We start from the raw sequence: 24,079 nt of genomic DNA, 5'->3' as shown, positions 1-24,079 counted from the left end.
GATAAAAAAGTTATTGAATTAATTGTCGATCAATGAATCTCAGAGTGGATGTAAACTAGGTTTTGCTGGTTCAATACTCAGACAGCATCTGGGTAGCATAGGTTCTGTGAGTTGTTTCTACGGATGGACAGAGTATATATAGTATACACATAATGTGCACCTTAAAAAGGGCAAATGAGCAAACATGATAAAACTAAAATTTATAAATGTGGGTATTTAGTCTAGCTAAACCTCTAAATAGATAGATGGATAGCTACAACTTTATTGTCATTGCAAAGTACAGGCACATAGCAACGAAATGCTGTTTAGAATCTACCTAGCATCTAATTATAGAATTTGTAGAGATTCAGATAAATATGTAAATATATGTACATCAAATAAATAAGGCTATAGCAGGTAGTATATGCAAGTTGTATAGGTGAGATGAACAGTTTTGTTTCGTTTTTTTGTGAACTGCTGACAATATTTCTCCTAAATTCAAAATATAACTATTGTTATTTCGAGTGTATATTTAAAGGAAATGACAACACATCAAAATAACCCAAGATCATGCAGTATTTGCAGAGCTTTAATAACTCAAATAAAACAAAATGCAAATCATTTGTAAACAAATTGTGTTAATGCTTTGGCTAAATAACATTAAGAAATCAGTATTTGGTGGAATAACCCCGATCTGCATGCGTTTTGGCTCCATGATCTCCACCAGTTTTTCACATTGCTGTTGGGGAACTTTATACCACTCTTTTTGCAAAAAAGCAAACAGCTCAGCTTTGCTTGATGGTTTGTGACCATCCATCTTCCTCTTGATGACATTCCAGAGGTTTTCAATAGGGTTCAAATCTGGAGATTGGGCAGTGGGCTCTTATTTTTTTCTATATATATGGTGCAAGAGAGATATACTAGGGTAAGCTATAAATGTACAATTATGTACATTATAATTATATTATATTATGCAGAGAATATGTTTTAGAATGTACAGGGTAGAACAAAACTGCAAGGTGATCACAGGTTCCCACCCCATCTACTGGAGAACCTATATCAGGGGTTTAGGTGTGGTCCAGGGACCCCCAGGAGTCAAGAAAACATAGCCAAGGTGTCCATTTTGTTACACAGGTGCATTTCACAACACATTTTACCAGTTAAAATATGTAGAGGTTCAAGGACCACAGTCAACTTAGGGTTAATGTAATCTTTTAGTGGAAAATTCAAGAAAAGAAAGCTCTATGGCTTTCCAAAAAGTAAATTAGTAAATAATATAAATCTGTACTGAGGGTTCTGTGGAGCTTCATTTATAGTTTGAGACCCATTACCCTAAGCAAGTTTGAGAGCACTAGTGAAAAATCCTGCTATTTTGCCTTCTTTTCTAATTTAATACCCGTTTATTACAAATTATATTATTGACAACAACGTATTGCCTTTGAAATATTTACATTAATTTCAGAGACTCTTAGTATTTGGTACATCCCCTTTTTTCTTTAATAACTGTGCACTTGAGCTGGCCTGAACTCCACAGGTTTGTGTGCAACCCAATTACCCAATTTGGGTCAAAACCATCAGTGTGTCATTGGAACACATGCTTCAGCAGAAGAGATGTGGCATAAGGAAAAATCTGACCTTTTGTACAAAGAGGTTAGTTTGGTCAATGAGGCAGTAGTAGATCAGTGGTTTAGACATTGCACTACAGATCTGAAGGTCATGAGTGTAAATCTCAGGACTGCCAAACCGCTACTTCTGGGCTCCTGAGCAAGGTCCTTTGACCTCAAACCACTCTGGTCAGGAGCATCTGCCAAAAGCTGTAAATGTTAATATCACAAATTGCTCACTAATTTACAAATATGAATATACATACAGTAAAATATATTGAAGATTTACTTTATTTTGTTTCAAATTTTTTTCAAAATTCTAAAACCTTCTAGGTTTTTTATTTTATTTTATTTTATTTAAAATGGGGAACAAAATCCAGATTTTAACCCTCTGCACACCCACTGTTTATAAGAAACACTTGCACATCTGGCAGGTATTTAATTAGCCAGTCATGGGGATGCACAGCAAGGTCATACTGTAGGTTAAGACTTCAGTTAATGTTCACATTAAATATAAGAATGGGGGAAAGTTCTGATATCTATGACTTTAGCCATGACATGGCTGTTGGTACGAGATGAGTTGCTTTTAATATTTCAGAAAGCTGCTGATCTCCTGGTATTTTCACACACAGCAGCTCTAGGGTTTGCACAGAATGGTGCTGTATATATATATATATATATCTCCAAATTGGGAAGATGACGAATAGAAAAAAATAATCAGGTATTTTTCCAGTCTTTACCTGTCCATCAGTGACTTTGTATCCATGATAGCCTCAGATTCTTGAACCTCTCTCATCAACCAGGCGTTTCAGCCTGCGAACCCTCCACTTATGGGATGTTTTTCGCATCAGTCTGTGTAAACCCTGAAGACTTTTGTGTGTGATATTCAACCCAGTCCACTTGGTACCGACAACCACACCAAGTCACAGAGATCATACTATATCTTCATTCTAATGTTTGATGTGAACAATAACTGAAGCTCTTGACCTGTACCTGCATGACATTTTGCTGTCACTTGATTGACTGATTACATAACAACATGCATGTGCAAGTGTTCCTAAAAAAAAAAAAAAAATGCACGGTCAGTGTATATCGCACAGGTTTGTAATGGGATATGTTTCTCCTGCTCCCAGCGCATCTTATTCAACTAATCAGCATGTCCAAAAAAATTGGGTTCTGTGCTGTAAAGTGGTGCTTTTTTCAGTTGGGCTTGTGCAATGTGTGCAGATGGGAAATTCCAGAGCAGAATGTTGGAGCAATGGCGCCGAGTCACGCCCAGAATGGGCGTGGCCATATATACACACACAGTTTGTATCCCCGGAAGGTCATCTGGGCGCTCTGCTCAAAGCAAAGGGTTTAAATAAGTGTTAGAGGATACTGTGGGTCACTCAGTGCCCTAAAGCTTTCGGTAACGGTGTGTGTATTAGGCTGATTGCTTCTCTGACTGGAGTTTCCATGTTTACTGAGATTTAAAATGAGTTCTCAGGGTTTGGAGAAGCTCCGGATGACGGGTGCTGGGAAAGCCATAGCCGTGCTGACCAGTGGAGGAGATGCGCAAGGTATACACACACACACACACACACACACACACACAGAGTTCAGAATGTTTCGGATTATGTAGCACATTGTAGCAGATGTGCACAGCTGTTGCCAGGTTATAAAGCCTCAGACACGCACGCGTTCAGGTTTCAGAAGAAAACACGTCCTGGTTGAATAAACGTGTAACTTTTCACCTGTAGATTACAAAACAACAGTTCAACAACAACTCACTTTATTTCTGTCTTATTGTAGTTTTAAGGTGGCGTTTCTACCTTTAACTCTGTGCCATGTGTTTTATCTTGGCACCCGGAAAGCCACGAAAAACAGCAAAGGCACACAAATACAGCGCCTGCTTTACGAGGCAAATTTAACAACATGTTTATTACAGGTCAAGGTCTGCTCATATACACTACTTAATACAATAGTGTTCACCTATTTTAGACGTAACCATGGCGAACGTAACAGATGACGTGCAGTATTTAGCTATTATACAGTATGGGGGCATGTGTTTGGGAAATGAGGGCGTGTCCATCTGTACGTGCAGTCAGTCATGCACTCCTACTGTAGACTCTCCATCACTGCACTGTTTACTTATTATCAAACAAAACCAGTCACAGGGTTACACTTTATATATATATATATATATATATATATATATATATATATATATATATATATATAAAGAGTAACACTACTTAGTGAAACGGAAATATAACAGAAACATGCTTTGAAACAATCTCCAAAAAGAGTTGACATGGAATAAATAAATCACTGTGAAGCATGGGGTCAGGACTAATTTGATGGACAAGCTGTCAAGATGCATCAGTGTGCTTGTGTGTATTAAAAAAAAATTAGGGGGATTTGTTGCTGAGAAGATCCCTTCCTGGATACAAGTTTTGCCTTTTTACTATACATTTTATACACTATATTGCCAAAAGTTTTAGGACACCCCTCCGAATCATTGAATTTAAGGGTTTGGGCTCGGCCCCTTAGTTCCAGCAAAAGGAACTCTTAATGCTTTAAAGAAATTTTGGACAATTTCATGCTCCCAACTTTGTGGGATGGTCCCTTCATGTTCCAACATGACTGCTCACCAGTGCACATAAAGACATGGATGAGTGAGTTTGATGTGGAGGAACCTGACTAACCTGCACAGAGTCCTGACCTCAACCTGATAACCTGAACACCTTTGGGATGAATTAAAGCCAGGCCTTCTCGTCCAACATCAGTGCCTGACCTCACAAATGGGCTTCTAGAGGAACAGTCAGAAATTCCCATAAACACACTCCTAAACCTTGAGGAAAGCCTTCCCAGAAGTGTTGAAGCTATTATAGCTGCAAAGGGGCGGGACAACTCCATATTACATTCATGGGCATGTAAAGGCAGACGTTCCAAAACTTTTGGCAATATAGTGTACGCTAAATTATTGTAATGGTGCAAAATATTTACTAATAACACAAACCTCCAAGCAACAAGGATAGATTCAGTTTAGCAGAATGTTTCATAAACGCATTTCTCTTTCTGCCACTAGTCCATGAGAGATGTTTGTTTTAAACATCAACAGCGTGGGCTATATATAGTTTCTAACATTTATTCTTGTAAACACTCAAAAACCAACAATATCACTTCCCTATGGCCTCCTGTCAAAGCAAGTCCCGGTTTGATTACATCACAGTATCCCACAGGCGATGATGCAAAAGGAGTTCTAACAACAGGAATGTGGGTCAACCGTCTACAGTCTTTTTTCATTATTAATAAATCCTTTTGGGAAACTTATTTGAAGTTAACAAAGTGCAACTAAATCTTAACTGCTTTGTAAAAGTGAGCAGAAAAATGTCCTGGTAAAATCTGAGGTAGGGTTAAAGAGGTGAGCAGCATGAGTTATAGCGAGGGTATAATACTCTGATATACAAATTTCCTCTGCTGTTACACACTATTTAGTGTACATGCCCATGATATCTGGTAACCATGAGACCATCTGTAAATGCTCCTGTGGCTTTCATTCATTCATTCAATCATATAATAATTGACTTGATATGGAATTAACACATCATGTAATATGAAGACAGAGTAAAACCTAAAAATAACTGTCTTAGTCACTAGATAATTATGTATAAGATTGTTTGATTGGTAATAATACAGTTATTCATAATCTATTAAATGAAGCAATATGTTAAAATATGTTGGGATGGGGCAGTGGTAGCTCAAGTGGTTAAGGCTCTGGGTTGTTGATCAGAAGGTTCAAGGCCCAACATCACCACGCTGCCACTGATGGGCAGTTGGGGAAGGCTCTTAACCCTCCTGCTTCAGGGTTGCCACATCACAGCTGCCCCTGCGCTCTGACCCCAACTTCCTCAGCTGGGATATGCAAAGAAAATAATTCCACTGTGCTGTAATGTATGTGTGACGATAATAAAGGCTTCTTCTTCTTAAAACCACATATATACTGCGGGTTGCCTTAGGCAGTGTTATTCAATATTAAAAACATCAATATTCTTCACAATGTTCTGAGTGACTGTAACATGAAATATAATTCATTATATGAATGAAAGTATATTAACATTTATATTCAATGGCAGATATGTTTTCTTGCAAAGGAATTTGAAAATAATCCAAGCACAGAGTTAAAGATGATCAGAGAACCACAAGTAAACAAGTGCTAGTACTCAAGAGCGCTACAAACGGTTAATAATGAGCTAGAATTAATGTGATGTGTTCTGTTTCTCCTGTCTCAGGTATGAACGCCGCTGTCCGTGCCGTCACTCGGATGGGTATATATGTTGGAGCCACGGTGTATCTGATTCACGAGGTATCTCCTAAATCTGCTAAATGATTCTTAACCCTTACTTCTTGTAATGAGAAAGGAAACAAGAGCTCAGAGACTGAGGAAGATACACTGATAAGGCATAACATCATGACCACTTGCCTAGTATTGTGTTGGTCCCCCTTTTGCTGCCAAAATAGAGCTGACCCATCATGCACTGTGTATTCTGACACCTTTCTATCAGAACCAGCATTAACTTCGTCAGCAATTTGAGCAACAGTAGCTCATCTGTTGGATCAGATCACACGGGCAAGCCTTCGCTCCCCACGTGCATCATTGATGCCCATGACCCTGACGCCAGTTCACCACTGTTCCTTCCTTGGACCACTTTTGATAGATACTGACCACTGCAGACCGGGAACACCCCACAAGAGCTGCAGTTTTGGAGATGCTCTGATCCAGTGGTCTAGCCATCACAATTTGGCCCTTGTCAAACTCGCCCAAATCCTTACACTTGCCCATTTTTCCTGCTTCTAACACATCAACTTTGAGGACAATTGCTGCTTAATGTATCTCACCCACTAACAGGTGCCATGATGAGGAGATAATCAGTGGTATACACTTCACCTAGCAGTGGTTATAATGTTATGCCTGATCAGTGTATAGATGTTATGACTGTATGATATTACAATGTATTAACATCATAATGTATTTTTGTTGGGATCACCAGCGTTTCTATAAATTAGGTTTTGTTTTATTATAACAAGTATTATTACAAGTAACTGATTGAAATCTATTTAAATATGGCCTCACTATGTTCTTGCCATTTGTTTACAAAACTAAAAAACTGTGATATGTTTGTATCTCAGAAACATGACCTTTATTCAAAGCTAGGCACTGTGATTTAGCCCATAGGTTTTGTATTATGACATTACGGTATGGTATACACTTTGAATATTATAAATGTACAGAAATGACCCAAGTAATTTAGTGGTCATATTACAGACTGTGCTTGAGCCTCATCCATGTGTTTGAGAATGTACTAATGTGAATGTGTGAGCCGTGTATGGTAACATGCGTGGCCTGTTTTTTCACTGGATTAAGCGGTTATGTACTGTATCAATGTTTTCCAGGGTTACCAGGGTCTGGTGGACGGAGGAGACAATATCAAACTGGCGCACTGGCACAGCGTAACCAACATCATCCAGCTGGTAAAAAGCACTTCATGAGCATGTTCTGTCTGTGTGAGATTATTTTTCTTTTTGTTATCCTACTTAATATGTTTTCGCTTTACATTTGATCTTTCTGTACGTTCGTTCATTGTTATTTCCTCTTCTCTCTTCTATGTATCCGTTTTCTGTTCAGTACTGGTAAGATGCTGTACCATGTGCAATGTGGCTCATATTTAGAAAATTGCATCCAAAATCAATGTCTATTGATGATATTGACCGAAAGGCACATTGCCTGATTACTGTGTATGCACTTTTTGCTTTGTGTAATGTAAAAGCTGGTTTCCTCTGTGTTGCTGTACTAAATGAATAGGTTTTTTTCCCCCCAATTTGGTGCTTTTCCCCAACTCATGAATGTGGAAATATAAGGACGCTTGTCCAGTATTATGAGCAAACATTTTAAATTCACATCTACATATCTGTATTTAACAGAGCTACAATTAAAGCTACACTTTAATAAAAGTCTTAATTAAGGTCTGAGGCAGATGCGAGACATGTCCTACCAAAGCTGTTTATGTCAGGAGATGCAGGGTGCCTCTCAGGGTAAAACCAGACCCAAATGCAGGGATAACAAAAGCCATGTTTCATTAACAAATAAGACAGACAAAAGGGACAGGAAACACTGGGGAAACTGGGCAAACATAACTAGGCTAGAAATGAAACCGAAACTCTAACTACATAAAAACGCCGACTGGGGCCACCGAACAGAAAAAAACTCGAAGATAAGGATTCGGCACTGCAAAGCTCAACGGCAGGGATAAATAGGGGAACTAATTACAAACACATAAGGAGCAGGTGTGCAGAGACGGGGAGGAATCTATGGCTAGGGCGGGGCAAAGACACGTGAACACGGAACAAACAAAAGCACATGACAATACAAAAAAAATACACTCTAGCGTGCCAGCAGGGAACGTCCAAGCATAGCCCTGACAGTTTATATGTAGATTTAACCAAATTTCTCACACAGTAGTCGTAGCGATGATAGTATGTGACGTTTGCATGATCTCCCTATGCTTTCGGGACATGTGTCTCAGTCCATGCATTATACACTATATTGCCAAAAGTATTCACTCGCCTGCCTTGACTCGCATATGAACTTAAGTGACATCCCATTCCTAATCCATAGGGTTCAATATGATGTCGGTCCACCCTTTGCAGCTATAACAGCTTCAACTCTTCTGGGAAGGCTGTCCACAAGGTTTAGGAGTGTGTTTATGGGAATTTTTGACCATTCTTCCAGAAGCGCATTTGTGAGGTCACACACTGATGTTGGACGAGAAGGCCTGGCTCTCAGTCTCCACTCTAATTCATCCCAAAGGTGTTCGGGTTGAGGTCAGGACTCTGTGCAGGCCAGTCAAGTTCATCCACACCAGACTCTGTCATCCATGTCTTTATGGACCTTGCTTTGTGCACTGGTGCACAGTCATGTTGGAAGGGGAAGGGGCCAGCTCCAAACTGTTCCCACAAAGTTGGGAGCATGGAATTGTCCAAAATGTCTTGGTATGCTGAAGCATTCAGAGTTCCTTTCACTGGAACTAAGGGGCCAAGCCCAGCTCCTGAAAAACAACCCCACACCATAATCCCCCCTCCACCAAACTTTACACTTGGCACAATGCAGTCAGACAAGTACCGTTCTCCTGGCAACCGCCAAACCCAGACTCGTCCATCAGATTGCCAGATGGAGAAGCGCGATTCGTCACTCCAGAGAACGCGTCTCCACTGCTCTAGAGTCCAGTGGCGGCGTGCTTTACCCCACTGCATCCGACGCTTTGCATTGCACTTGGTGATGTATGGCTTGGATGCAGCTGCTCGGCCATGGAAACCCATTCCATGAGGCTCTCTGCGCACTGTTCTTGAGCTAATCTGAAGGCCACATGAAGTTTGGAGGTCTGTAGCGATTGACTCTGCAGAAAGTTGGCGACCTCTTCGCACTATGCACCTCAGCATCCGCTGACCCCGCTCCGTCAGTTTACGTGGCCTACCACTTCGTGGCTGAGTTGCTGTCGTTCCCAAACACTTCCACGTTCTTATAATACAGCTGACAGTTGACTGTGGAATATTTAGGAGCGAGGAAATTTCACGACTGGATTTGTTGCACAGGTGGCATCCTATCACAGTTCCACGCTGGAATTCACTGAGCTCCTGAGAGCGACCCATTCTTTCACAAATGTTTGTAAAAACAGTCTGCATGCCTAGGTGCTTGATTTTATACACCTGTGGCCATGGAAGTGATTGGAACACCTGATTCTGATTATTTGGATGGGTGAGCGAATACTTTTGGCAATATAGTGTATGTATTGATGTAGGCATGTAGGCTTGCATTATATGTATTGATGTCTCTAAATTGTATGTGAGAGGGGTGTATGTGATTGTGTCCTGCAATGGATTGGCTCCCCATCCAGGATGTCTCCAGCCTGGGATAGACTCCATGTTCCTTACGACCTTGTGTAGGATAAGCAGTACAGAAAATGGATGGATGTAGTAATAATAATAATAATAATAATAATAATAATAATAATAATAATAATAATAATAATAATAATAATAATAATAATAATAATAATAATAATAATATAAAGTGATAAGTGGTGAGCCAGCACCTTATTTGTGTCCCATCTATAGCTCCTCACTCAACTTGCATTAGTTTTAGTGTTCATTTCTGTCCACTGGCTTTGACTGAAAGCAAGGAGGGCTGGATTGTTCAGTTCTGCTGCCTGGAGAACATAAGAAATGACCAGCTATTTAACTACACCAGTTTGAATGAATGCACTTGATGTGCTAGATTTAATGCAGATCTTTTCTCCAGGGTGGGACAGTGATCGGCAGCGCTCGCTGTAAAGCCTTCACCACACGGGAAGGCCGTCTGTCTGCCGCCTTCAATCTTGTAAAACGTGGGATCACCAACCTCTGTGTGTGCGGAGGAGACGGCAGCCTTACAGGAGCTAACATCTTCCGAAGCGAGTGGAGCGGACTACTCGCCGAGCTGGAAGCCAAAGGTACACACTAGTCCTGCAACAGAAACCCAGATAATATTCTCGAATTCAATTTGCTCGCTGGCATCAAACCTCAAATCCAGAAAGAGCATTTATGTGGCTGTCAGTGGTTTGTGATTAGCACTGTTGCATTCAATCACACTGAAAACAAATCCAAAATCTGTCAAAATGGCCAAGGACTTACTAGAACACCTGGTGCTAATAAATTGGCAGGCTGTTAATATATCAACAAATAGTCTTATATCAGAAAAAAGAATATAACATGACTGAATTTGCAGATCATTTCTACTCTTAGGTCGATCATTTTCCTGAAGCGATTTATTTCTCTTTTACCCTGACACTAACTGAAACATTTTGTAATTTTGTAATCCCTTTTAGAGTTTCATTTAATGTTATGAAATATCTGCATAAAAGTTTAGTCCGTCTTATCGCCTACCTATCTCTGTAACTGTCATTTCCTCAGCATCCTTTTTTTCCCCTCCAGTTAATACATGTCATGTTTCTGAGAAAGGACAGCATCTGTCATGGAGGCTTTCCTGTTTCAGATAACTTTACAAACTTTTGCTCGGAATGCTATAAAGCACTGACACTAGAGACTCCTTCCGAAAAATAACAGAGACCTTTGTTATGTCTCAGATTCTCAGAGGTGATGGACGCAAAGGCGGACATTTATTTTGTGAGGTGTAAAAGGAAAACAGTGAATACAAACAAAAATAGCAAAAGAATACAGGCTATGAGCAAGGTTTTGGAAGGCAAATCAACAAACAAAACATGACATTAACAGATATGGGAAAACATGTGACGATTTTTATAATAGAAATTGCCTTTATGTGTCACATATATATTACTGCACAGTGAAATTCTTTCTTCGCATATCCCATCCTTGGAGGTTGGGGTCAGAGCGCAGGGTCAGCCATGATACAGCACTGGAGCAGAGAGGGTTAAGGGCCTTGCTCAAGGGCCCAAGAGTGGCAACTTGGCAGTGCTGGGACTTGAACCCCTGGTCAACAACCCAGAGCCTTAACCACTTGAGCAACCACCGCCCAAATTAGTAACAGTAGGCTTAATAGAATTGAAAGGATCAGTGTGCAATGAAATTTGAAATATTTTAGAAAATTGAATTTAAAAATCATTTTTCAGTCACATAAAAATGCAGCATGTAAAGCTTGTCACTGTTAACATTACAATTGCAAATTTACCTCACAAACTCCTTCTGAAGCGAGTGAAGTTGTTTCAAGGGCTGCGCATCTTCACTGTGGATATGTTTAGCTGTCATTATGCAGCAACTTATTCAGAGCTCTGGAAAGAATATTGCTCAAAGCACGCTGGTAACTCATCTCCATTAATAATTCAGTACTGTTACAACATCAAACTAAATCAGGAGAGAAGTTTTTATTTAATAAGTCAGTATATAGCAAGCATATACAGCATACATACATAAACACACACATGCATACATATATATACATACACATACACACATATATACATACACACAAGCATACACCCACACTGCTAATGTTCTCCTTTGTAGGCAGGATCACTGCTGAGACAGCAAAAAAGTACAGCCACCTAAACATCGTGGGTTTGGTGGGCTCCATCGATAACGATTTCTGTGGCACTGACATGACCATCGGAGCAGACTCAGCCCTCCATCGCATCATGGATATCGTGGACGCCATCACCACCACTGCCATCAGGTCAGCAGCTACACAATAACCACAAGGGAGAAAATAAAGAATATAGAAACATGAATAGTAACAGGAAGACTCCAACAATTTTCACTGTAACCTCAGTTCACTGTATGTATGTAAGTCGAAAATGCTGGAGCATTCCTTTAATTTACTACACTGTGTGTGGAGGATCGTAGCACAGAATGAAAAACCATTCTGTAGGGTGCTGGAGCTTGTGCATGTGCTGTTGCATAATCTCATTGAAGAATCTTCTGAGACATTTTTTCCCGCATAGAATTCTTGTCTGAACTTGCCTTAGAAACAGCCGGTTAGATGGTTATCACCAGAGAGCTTTATTACTGTGGAACACATCAGTTTCTAGGTGAAGTGTTACCTGATGTCAGCCAACAACATGGAGTAGAAGTCTAAACTAACTAGATTGTTTTAAAGATGATCCGTGTTAACGTGAAATATTTAGTGGGTCAGGAATATCTGGCATAATGGCATGTTCTTCAGCATTTCTGTGTTAATTCTTTTTACTTAAACACCTAGGTAACATTATACAGATGTGATTGTGCAGCATATTGTGGTTGAACAAGATTATAATGTGGAGTAAGAACATAGCACGACAAGATCTAAATTAAGTGTCGCATACTAATAGCATATAACGTCTGCTATTGGAAACTTGGATTGGAAACTCGATATGGCAAAATGTATGTGGAGACCTAACCATCACACCTCTGTGTGGGCCACAGACTGTTGTTAAAAGCTGAAAGCACATAATTTTGGTCCATAAATAAATGGTTTGCCGAGGTCGGAGTGGAAGGATTCGAGTTTCCTGCACAGAGCCCTGACCTCAACCACACAGAACAGACCTGACCCCAGACTTCATCACATGACTAGAGCCTGACCTTACTAATGCTCTTGTGGCTGGGAAGCCTTTAAAGAAGAGTGGAGGTTATTATAACAGTAGAAGGAGGACTGACTCTGGAATGGGATGTTCAACATGCAAATCGGTTTGACCAGGTATCAATAAACAATTGGCTGTGAGGTGCATAGTATACATTATTTCTGAGGTGACTGTTATTAAATTTGACAGGTTCCTGGTTATTTCTATCACACTGGATTTTACAGAAGAAAAATGCCAGCATAAAAATTCAACCTCAGTATTTTTGTGACTGAAACTTCTATAAAGATATGTAGTATTTAGCAGACTGTTATCTTTATGCTGTTGCAGACTGACTCAAGTTTAAAGATACACAAGAAGGGTATTCTGGTCATCGGTACAGCAAAGATGCTCAAAGACTGCTTTAAAATGAACTATTTGTATTACTGAGGATGTTTATATCATTTGTTTCACTAATAAAACACTTCTAATGCTTTGCAAATCTCTTCCCAAACTGTTCTGCAGCCATCAGCGCACGTTTGTCCTGGAGGTAATGGGACGACACTGCGGGTGAGTCGTGTCTCAGTTTTTTTAGAAAACACCACTGAACCTGAAGTAAATTCAGCCTTTAATTCATTAAAGACTTAAACTTATCATTTAAAAAAACACTTCACTCAGTGCTTTAGTTATGTTAACATGATTTTGTTTTATCTTATCGTGACTGACCAGGCCACAGCAGCTTAGTGGTTAGCACATTTTTCTTGCACCTTTGGGGTTGTATACACCGATCAGGCATAACATTATGAGCAGTAACAGGTGAAGTGAATAAGACTGATGATCTCCTCATCATGGCACCTGTTAGTGGGTGGGATATATTAGGCAGCAAGTGAACATTGTGTCCTCAAAGTTGATGTGTTAGAAGCAGGAAAAATAGGCAAGCGTAAGGATTTGAGCGAGTTTGACAAAGGGCCAAATTGTGATGGCTAGACGACTAGATCAGAGCATCTCCAAAACTGCAGCTCTTGTGGGGTGTTCCCGGTCTGCAGTGGTCAGTATCTATCAAAAGTGATCCAAGGAAGGAACAGTGGTGAACCGGCGACAGGGTCATGTGTGGCCAAGGCTCATTGATGCACGTGGGGAGTGAAGGCTGGCCCGTGTGAGCCGATCCAACAGACGAGCTACTGTTGCTCAAACTGCTGAAGAAGTTAATGCTGGTTCTGATAGAAAGGTGTCAGAATACACAGTGCAGGACGGGTCAGGGCTGTTTTAGCAGCAAAAGGGGGACCAACACAATATTGGAAAGATGGTCATAATGTTATGCCTGTATCAGTGTATGTGGAGTCTGTGATGGGTAGGGTTGGCACCCTGCCCAGGGTGTCCCCTGTATTGTGCCCCGAGTCCCCTGGTATACACTCCAGGCTCTCCATGTAGAATACGCTCTAAAAAATGAATGTATGGATGACTGACCATAAACATACCACCTTTATATATCACCTCTAAATATTTCTGCTGTAAACATTCAATGAGCAGAGAGCCATTAGGATGATGGTTTTACAGAATAAATTAATCACATTAATAATTATATCTCTCACTACTGTAGAACACTGAGATAAGCACCAGTCCAGTGTTAGTGATATAAAGATCCAGTGATGGTCGTTGCTGTGTTACTGGCAGAATTGTACAATGATAATATAGCTTAAAATGTTTGGATTTATTTCTGTTCTGCTGTTTTGATTTTCCTGCTGGAACACTTGAGCTACCACTGCCCTAATAAAAGTGCAGAATAAAAGTGTTTTTCGGTCAAAATCAAAAGTGACATAACTAACTAACAAACAATAAATAAATAAATTGTATTGGCAACCACAATGGGATGGCTGTTTAAAACTAAAGGTGTATAACGTGTGTGTCTATATTTGTGTGTGTATGTGTGTGTGTGCAGATATCTGGCTCTGGTGTCTGCTTTAGCATCTGGAGCAGACTGGCTTTTTATTCCTGAAGCTCCTCCAGAGGACAACTGGGAGGACCTTATGTGTGCTCGGCTTGGAGAGGTGATGGAGCACAGGAGATCTATAGATAGATAAAAAAAAGCACTGAACCACTTTCAGAGAAGTAATTACATCTGAGAACTCCTTACAGACAGGCCTGGATTCTTTAGCTGTCGGGTTTTGTTTCAGTGATTGGCCTGTAAGTTTTTAGCTGTAGAGAATTACTGAATTGCTGTGTGTGTGTGTGTGTGTGTGTGTGCACAGAGCCGAAGTAAGGGATCCAGACTCAACATCATCATCGTTGCTGAGGGAGCAATCAACAGAAAAGGCGAGCCCATCTCATCCAGCTACATCAAAGATGTGAGTACTTCAAAATTCACACCACCAGCATTGAAGATAAATATCACTTTTTCTTATGTTATTTTAAACAACAGTTATAATAGTAGGATGTTTTCTGTTTGTGTGTGTAGCTTGTAGTGAAGCGGTTGGGTTATGACACCAGGGTGACTGTTCTGGGCCATGTGCAGAGAGGAGGAACTCCTTCAGCCTTCGATCGAGTATTAGTAAGCAGTTCAAACTGATTGGTCTCCATATTTAAAGTCACACATTTATACACACTGCACTACAAAACGGTGCAGAATAGTGCATTAGTATGCAATTTGGGATGCATGTTGAATGTATGAGAAATATTTTGTGTTTGAGATAAAGCACTATGTAGAATTATATTGTTTTATTTTCTGAACACTGCACTGCGATTGTGTTCCTAGAGTAGTAAATTGGGAATGGAGGCAGTGGTGGCACTGATGGAGGCGACTCCTGAAACCCCCGCCTGTGTGATCGGCCTGTCCGGGAACCGGTCAGTGCAGCTGCCCCTAATGGAAGCAGTAGAAATGGTAAGAAACACATAAAGGATATGTTTGCTACAGGAGCACCAAACTCTTGTGCTGTATGTTCAAGGTCCAGAACAGAGAATGTTCTGCTGTAATACACCTCATTAAACATCCAGGCTAGACAGATGTACAGAACATCAGCTGGGCATCAGTGAGTTAACCTGAGCTAATTGTAATCAAAGCAGGTACTATAGTACTGCATAAAATTTGTGGCACTGCACATGTTTATGTATATTATATATTAATAGTTTAAAGTGTGCTTGCTGCAGTGATGGTTTGGGGTTCAAAAAATTTACTGTGTTTGACAGCAAAGTGTTGCAGCAAGTAGCTTTGCCTCCAGATTCCCACTTTAATCCTGAACTCAGGTCAATCTCTATGTAAAGTTTCACATATTTCAAGTGGAAGGTGGATTGGAGACATTAAAGTGCGAATGTGTTCATTAGTGTGAATGTGTGTGTGTGTTTCCTTACATTCCTACGTTCCTTATCCAGGGTCTATTCCAGCCTCAAGCTCCTATTTATAGGAATAAGCTCCTAATCCACTGCAACCCTGACCAGGACAAAGTGCTGGGTGAATGAGTGAAATTGTATTTTTTAACTGAAAAGCATATAGCTGAGTATTTCTGGCCTTGCTTAAAAGTCTCTCAGGTTTACATTGAGCCGATCCGTTACAGAAAATTCAGTTCTCTGAGCTCAAATGTCCAGTAATTTTTAATTATGTCCGAAAAGTCAGGAACCAGTTACTTAATTAAATTCATTCATTTTGTATATATTATTTATAACATGTGTATCATCATTGTTGCATATTTGCTCAAGCACCCTGTAATATTATTAATTCATGCAACATATCCTCCCTTTTTCCCCCAGACTAAAGCAGTACAGAAGGCTATGAATGAGCAGAGGTTTGAGGAGGCCATTCAGTTGCGTGGAAGGTGAGGCTTGTTCTGATGTCCTGTAATTCGGTGAACAACACAGTAAAGTAACCCCCAAATTTGGTTAGTAATCCCCTTGCTCTGGTTGGTTATTGTGTTAATGTCTAACAAACTTGGTGTTCATTTCAGGAGCTTTGCGAACAACTGGGGTATTTACAGGTTACTGGCATACCAGAAGCCTGCTCAAGTCACGGTAAGACTTTAGACAAGACAGCAAATACCTGGGATTATTGGGAGTATTAACATGATACGTACATCTCAAATGTTCTTTAACAGATTTAAAGAAACGCTATGCTTTCGGAAGCTATTTTAGTAGGTATGTACGATTGTGTGTGCTGGTTTGTGCGTAGGCTTTAGTCTCTAGCTGGATTGTTGGTTATCTGTAATTGGGCCTGACTGATAACTGTAAAGAGCTAAGAATTAACAAAATTCTTTAGATAGTTTTAGTTACAGTTAATTAACATATAGGAGTCAAATAAACAACAGAAATATAGTAATAATTGTATCGACCTATAGCTTGCTCAGTAGGGGTACATTTTAAATTCATTACTTATTTCCTTCATTTATTTATTCCTGGAAAGCTGCTTTGTGACAATATCCATTTTTAAAAGCGCTGTACAAATAAATTTGAACTGAATTAAATGGTACATGAAATATACTGTCTCTATTGCTGCTGGATATCTGGAATTTCCTTCGGGATCTATCTGTAGTACATGAAAATCATTTATTCAGTAAACCACTGTAAATCCAATTTAGATTGTGTTTTGCTGGATTATTGGAAGATTGGAAATCAAATAAACTCACAAGAAATTCTAAGTGCCGTACAGCGTGCTTGGATATTGTTCAAAATCATGTTCATGAATGCTGTATAAAGAGACATTAACTGTATTTTATCTGTGCCATTTCTGTTGTGCTGATAAATTTGTTTGGCTAACCCTTATCAGTCAGGCCTTACTGAATAGGCATTAACCCTTTTTACCAATACACTGGTGTTCCATTCTGACGCCAGGATCGTCAAACATTTTAATCGGTTTAAACAAATGAATTATCGCCATAAATCTGATATAAAATGAGTCAGGGCACTGTTGGCTTTCACTGTGAGGGGTTTCTACCTCTGTTGGGATAACCTTACACTGAATTTTGGTGGTTGAAGATAATGCTTTTTATCTCAGAGAGGAGAAATAGGTTTACGGGGTTTAAAGCCATTAATCACCACTCATGGCAAAGGAATTCAGTGCTGAACATGGACAGGAACAAATTCCATTTTTTGGCCTCTGGTAAAAAGAGTTTATCTCTCAGCTCTCATCTTGTGTTGTGCTACACTAATACTAATTAGCTACTAACTTCTAACTAAGTGACCATTAGTGCAAGGTTAGAAGAGCTTTTCGAGACAAGTTGAAGAAGAGAGCTTGGTGTCAGTGCTGTCGCATGTGTCTTTTTTCCGCAGAGCAATTTCTCAATAGCCGTCCTGAACGTGGGTGCTCCAGCAGCTGGTATGAATGCAGCTGTGAGGTCTGCAGTGAGGGTGGCACTGGCATCTGGCCACAAAGTCTACACGGTTTCTGATGGATTTGAGGGCCTTGCCAATGGAGAGGTGAGGAACTGACTGAAAAATGGGCTGCAGTGATGTAAGCTTTTTAAGACTAATGATGACTGCACAGATGTTCTTTACTGTAGCTCTGACTTTCACATTCACACTGCAGTGAAGACAAGAGCTGGTTTTACTGGCTCCACAGTTAAGTGAGCAAGAGAAACGAGCAGCCTAGATGATTGCATTGGGGTATCATTGTGAGGTTTTTTTATTTGTTTGTTTGTTTGTTATATATATATATATATATACATATATATATATATATATATATATATATATATATATATATATATATATATAATTAAATTCCAACTGTATATTTGTCCTGGTGATTGAAACTCATTAAAAGTGCTTATCTCCTGCTCAATAAGCTTTCAAGTACATTAAAGGTTTAAAGCAATGTAATTAGTTTTTTGGAGATCTGCAGGCTTTTCTTGGGCTATAAATAGTGACTTTAATTTGTTCCTGCGCTGATATAATCATGTTTTCAGGAATAGTTGCTACCGAACTGCAGTCTGTCTCTACCATCTTGCACCTCAATGATTTCAGGGTGCAGAGACTGACTATAAGCATAATTATGACTCTTGACAATATTTACCTCTTCATTTGCATGAAGTTGAGAAATCCTCCATTTTGCACCACTCACACCATCCGCATTGCAGGATTTTCTCTCGTCTCCCTAGAAAACGAACGGTAGGACAGGATCATTGTTCTAACAGGATGCTGCAGTGTATATATACAGTAACAAGAATATAATAATTATAAACAGAAACAAATAGCTATTGATTTTTGGATGTGAAAAAAAGTTCTGGGGATTTTATGCAAGTATACTACAGTGAGATTAAAGTACAATGTATTTACAATGTGATTTTACATACATAACTTTCTTTCTGTGTAAAGGTTAAAGAGATGTCTTGGAGTAGTGTTGCTGGTTGGACTGGTCAAGGTGGCTCAGTCCTGGGGACTAAACGGTTGGTGAATGGAGCATGTTTTTTATTATTATTATTATTATTATTATTATTATTATTATTATTATAAGTATTATTATTATTATTATTATTATAAGTAGTATTAGTAGCATCCTTATCCATCTGATAGTCCAGCCATGATGGCTGTTGAATTCTGTCCTTTCAGAACCCTACCGAAAACCTTTATGGAAAAATTGGTTGAAAATCTTATCAAGTACAGCATCCAGTCACTGCTAGTAATTGGTGGCTTCGAGGCAAGTAGCAATATCTTTTTCTTGGTTATTTATATACTTGCATTTAAGCCATTACCCAAGAGCTCTTTTATTCTTTAGGCCTATGAAGGGGTACTGGAGCTATATGATGCCAGGGGCCATTACAACGAGCTGTGTATTCCCATGTGCATCATTCCTGCCACCATCAGCAACAATGTCCCTGGCACCGAATTTAGCCTGGGTGCTGATACCGCTGTCAATGCAGCTATGGAGGCAAGTTCTGTGCAATTCAAGTAGTTCTTTACTCAGCTAAGGTAACACTAAAGCAAAAAAAAAAAAGTGGTTTAGATCATATATGTATACAGTCACAAAGCTGTACGTCATATAGATTAATAATTGATCCCAACCAATCAGCCATGTATGCTGTTTTTTTCTACAGAGCTGTGATAAGATCAAGCAGTCAGCTACAGGAACAAAGAGGAGGGTATTTGTGGTGGAAACCATGGGAGGATATTGTGGATACCTGGCAACAACCACTGGCATTGCCGTGGGAGCCGATGCCGCGTATATATTTGAGGAGCCTTTCAATATCCACGATCTGAAGGTGAGATTATGGTTAATACCCATCTCCAGCTGTCTAATTTCCTGCTGTAATAACTGGTGGGTGAACCACAGAAAGATGCTGTGTGAAAACAGTGAAGTTTCACCTTGATAGCTTTTTACTACCACAGTAGATCCTGGTTTCCTCCTGTTTATTATTTATACCACTAAATCTCAGCATTTACCTGAAACGATTCAGAATTTTTATTAGAACAACCAACCAAAACAAAAGCTGTAAATAATCAGACACTTGTGAAATCATTTGTAGGTCTAAACGGTCAAATTAAGTCCAGCGCTTTCTATATTATAAACTTTCTTCTTCTGACAGACGAATGTCGAGCACCTGACCGAGAAGATGAAGAAGGACATCCAGAGGGGTCTGGTGCTGAGGTACAATCTGTTTTATGTAACACACACGTCCTTCAAAGACAGCCAGGTCCTCTCATGCTTATTAAAGCAGGCTAATTAAGTCAAACTGAATCATTATACATTTCTGATGAATGTCCAAAAGACCCTACGCTTCCTGTTTTATAATATAAAGTCATTGTAGAGACATGGAACAGGCTGATATTTATCTTATCCCTGTCAGTTAATTATATTTGACCAATTCATTTACTTTGGACTATACCAAGAGTGATTTATCTACCTTTTAAACAATTGCATATGTTTATATAAACAGAGCATCAGTTTTTGGTTCCTAATACACTGTATATCTACGTTCAAAATATCAAAAATATATATAGTAAGAAAGACATTTAAGAAGAACTCATACAGGCGTATACACAGCAGAAAGAAGTGTTTTTTAACCGTTTTAAGCCTGTGAAATGAGTCCATACCCGCTGTGTCTCACGCAGAACTTGGGCAGTCACTATGATGTGGCTCTGAAGTTTAGATAGTGTGACGATGTAGAGTTATAGGCAATGGAGGATGTTTCAGTATTATTTTGCCACTTCGTACTGGCTGAATGAATCATGGCAGTGGGCAGAATTTGGCCCTAGAGGCAATGAGTTTAACACATATGCTTTAAAGACATTTACTAGCTATGAGTCATTACTCTTGCATGATTTTGAGAATATGACTCTGAATTGCTGTTAACACAGGAATGAGAAATGCCACGCACAATACAGCACCGACTTCATCCATAACCTGTACACTGCTGAAGGGCAAGGAGTGTTCGACTGCAGGGTCAACGTGCTTGGACATCTCCAACAGGTCAGCATTTACTGAGCAATAGAAAACAGGGAACATTCTCATTTGTAAGTAATGTAAATATGTCTGTGTGTCAGATGTCTTTGTTATACAGATCTCATCTAATCACATGGGATATGTGTGAAATTGTGAATTATGATCTCAGACCTGTGTTTTTCAACCCAATGGAACAAACAGTTTAAGGAAATTACATTTAAATTGGTTACATAGATGACCTCACTAGTGGAAATGGTTAAACTAGAGATTTGAGGCAATCAAATTTTTCAACATCAAGTTCATATGAAATTGATATTTCATTAATGCTTTCTATAAAAAATTTGATTCTCAGGGAATTTCCTGGTGACCATTTTGTAATGCTGTGTGTTAATAGTACTCCACATAAGGACCGCTCAAGATTCCAGTGCAAGCACGGCAAACTTATCTCCTTCAGTAACAATAAGTATGGTATTTGTTTTAGCATTCATTGTTTAGTTTCTTTTTCTTTTTGTTTTAAGGGAGGAGCACCTTCACCTTTTGATAGGAACTTTGGCACAAAGTTGGGCGCGAGAGCCGTGCAGTGGCTTTCTGAGAAGATGACTGCCACCTTCAGACAAGGTGATCATTTTAAACGCTTTTTACGTAGACATACACTGACCAGGCATAACATTATGACCACCTTCCCCAGTACTGTGTCGGCCCCCCTTTTGCTACCAAAACAGCCCTGATCCATCATGCACTGTGTATTCTGACACCTTTGTATCAGAACCAGCATTAACTTCTTCAGCAGTTTGAGGAACAGTAGCTCGTCTATTGGATCGGATCAAACGGGCCAGCCTTCGCTCCCCACGTGCATCAGTGAGCCTTGGTCGGTTCACCACTGTTCCTTCCTTGGACCACTTTTGATAGATACTGACCACTACAGACCGGGAACACCCCACAAGAGCTGCAGTTTTGGAGATGCTCTGATCCAGTGGTCTAGCCATCACAATTTGGCCTTTCGTCAAACTCGCTCAAATCCCTACGCTTGTCCATTTTTCCTGCTTCTAACACATCAACTTTGAGGACAAAATGTTCACTTGCTACCTAATATCTCCCACCCACTAACAGGTGCCATGATGAGGAGATCATCAGTGTTATTCACTTCACCTCTCACTGCTCATAATGTTATGCCTGATCATGTGTACTTTATACAGTAGTTTACATGTCATTTTCCAAAACTAATACTAAAAGCCTCTCAATCAGGTTCTGTGTTTGCCAACTCCCCGGACACTGCGTGTGTGTTGGGTCTGAATGGTAAAGGACTCACGTTCACCCCTGTGGCTGAACTGAAGATGCACACTGACTTTGAGTGAGTGTTCAAACTGATCTTTATCATGTTGAATTTACACTAATGAATGATCTACAACACTTGTGTTCTTTGTCCTGTCATTACAGGCACAGAATGCCCAAAGAGCAATGGTGGCTGAATCTGCGACTGCTACTCAAGATGCTGGCTAAATACCAGACCAGCTTCGATCAGTATGTCACAGGAGAGATTAGACATGTGACCCTTCGTTCTCTCAGTCAAGATGATGGGTTTTAGACAGAGACATACATTACACTGATGTTCACCAGCTTGCTCATTAACACCAGCTATGCTTCCTACCAAGAGATTTCATAACATGCAGTCTGTGACTAAACTGGATTGCTTGTTTATGGCTTCGACGTTTTTATAACTCTGCTGTTTCATGTTTGGTGCTGAATTTGAAGCAGGGAACAACACTCCTTCTCGATGCAATGCCCAAACTAGCACTTTTAGCCAAAAATAATTATTTACATTTAATGCCTATAAAAGTAGCAGATATTTTTGATTGACAGTGTTTAAACTCTCAAGGGCTGTATTCACAAAAATCCAATGTTCTCCTGGCACTAGCTAAATAAATTCATCTCTTCAGTAGAAGTCTATGCGGTGAACTCCTAAATGAAATTAAACTGAAAATGCTATATTAACAAAAAATATATATATACTAAAATATTTTTATTAATTAGCACCTTATTCTCTCTCTTATAAGGTAAGCACTGCTTTATTGGTTGGCAAGGAAATTTGTGAAAGATTTGATTGACATCAAATTGGTCTTTTTGTATTTTTTTTTTTATCATTTTTGGACAGTCTTAGTTTTTAGGAGCTGCTTTTAAATGCTAAAAGCTTAGCAGTAAATTACCAGTGAAGCCAATTAGACAAAACTATGATTACAGATCAAAATCATCAGAAATATATAATATACTGAAAATTTAATTATTTATAACAAAAATCATAGAGTAGTAATGTTAAAGGTCTAACAGCAGCTTTCTCTGCCTTAGTGGTCTGTACTTCTTTCCTTTTTTAAAATATAACACTGGAACATTCTGTAATCAAAAATCAAGAAACTACCTTCTCGTTCATGATTGTGCAATTTTGTGCCCGTGTAATGTGAGGTGTGTTCATTCATAAACATGAAGTGTAAAGTTATTCATAAGTATGTAACAAAGGACATACTCACCAGTATTGTTGTGCATTGTGTGAAATTGTTCTCGTTGCATCATTTACATGACTGATTTTTACTGTTGGCGTGTACAGAAAAACACTTTTAGTTTAAACTGGCTTTCTACATGTTGTTTTGGAAAACACCCTGCAACACTCCTGTGTATAAAGTAATGGGGGAAAACATGTGAAATTTATGTCATAAATACATATATGAAAGTATGTGAAATGGAGTCCTGCCGGTGTTGATAGATTATTTTACAGACTAATACTAAGGCATTTTAAACCCAGGTATTTTATTCAAGACATCAAACAGCAATTTTGCCGAACTGAAACTGCAATAATTGTAAAATTCAGCATTCATTCAACTTAACAGAACATCAGGTCCAAAAAGCAGTAGCATCTACAATCGAATAAGGCAACATTAGCAATACAGTACTTTTAAACTGTAAGATTTCTTTCAAGGGCTTGTCAGAATCTGTCAAGAACTACTAAAACACAAACTGTTTACCATGTATACATAAATAGCCCCACAATCTAAAATTAC

At 39.3% G+C, this 24,079-nt stretch overlaps 1 protein-coding gene across 1 annotated transcript; it reads left to right on the top strand.

The window, feature by feature from the left end:
* The first annotated feature begins 2,882 nt into the window (after positions 1-2,882).
* Positions 2,883-24,053, top strand: pfkla (phosphofructokinase, liver a). Its single transcript, XM_058392972.1, has 22 exons — positions 2,883-3,142; positions 5,858-5,931; positions 7,020-7,097; positions 9,922-10,111; positions 11,643-11,808; positions 13,193-13,237; positions 14,607-14,715; positions 14,917-15,012; positions 15,123-15,215; positions 15,420-15,545; positions 16,409-16,473; positions 16,603-16,666; positions 17,921-18,067; positions 18,965-19,035; positions 19,199-19,286; positions 19,365-19,517; positions 19,684-19,848; positions 20,173-20,234; positions 20,945-21,056; positions 21,548-21,647; positions 22,275-22,380; positions 22,467-24,053. The coding sequence occupies exons 1-22, from the start codon at positions 3,058-3,060 to the stop codon at positions 22,612-22,614; spliced, it is 2,343 nt and encodes a 780-aa protein (XP_058248955.1). The 5' UTR covers positions 2,883-3,057; the 3' UTR covers positions 22,615-24,053.
* Positions 24,054-24,079: the final 26 nt, after the last annotated feature.

This window comes from Hemibagrus wyckioides, linkage group LG06 (genome assembly GCF_019097595.1).
Source record: "Hemibagrus wyckioides isolate EC202008001 linkage group LG06, SWU_Hwy_1.0, whole genome shotgun sequence".
Lineage (NCBI taxonomy): Eukaryota > Metazoa > Chordata > Actinopteri > Siluriformes > Bagridae > Hemibagrus > Hemibagrus wyckioides.
Note: the sequence above shows the minus strand (reverse complement) of the source record. Positions and strands in the feature narration are given on the sequence as shown.

Coding starts and splice junctions, on each gene's coding strand:
- pfkla (XM_058392972.1), top strand. CDS start 3,058: ATGAGTTCTCAGGGTTTGGAGAAGCTCCGGATGACGGGTGCTGGGAAA. Junction 5,932..7,019: donor CGGTGTATCTGATTCACGAG/GTATCTCCTAAA, acceptor AATGTTTTCCAG/GGTTACCAGGGTCTGGTGGA. Junction 19,036..19,198: donor TCAGTCCTGGGGACTAAACG/GTTGGTGAATGG, acceptor CTGTCCTTTCAG/AACCCTACCGAAAACCTTTA.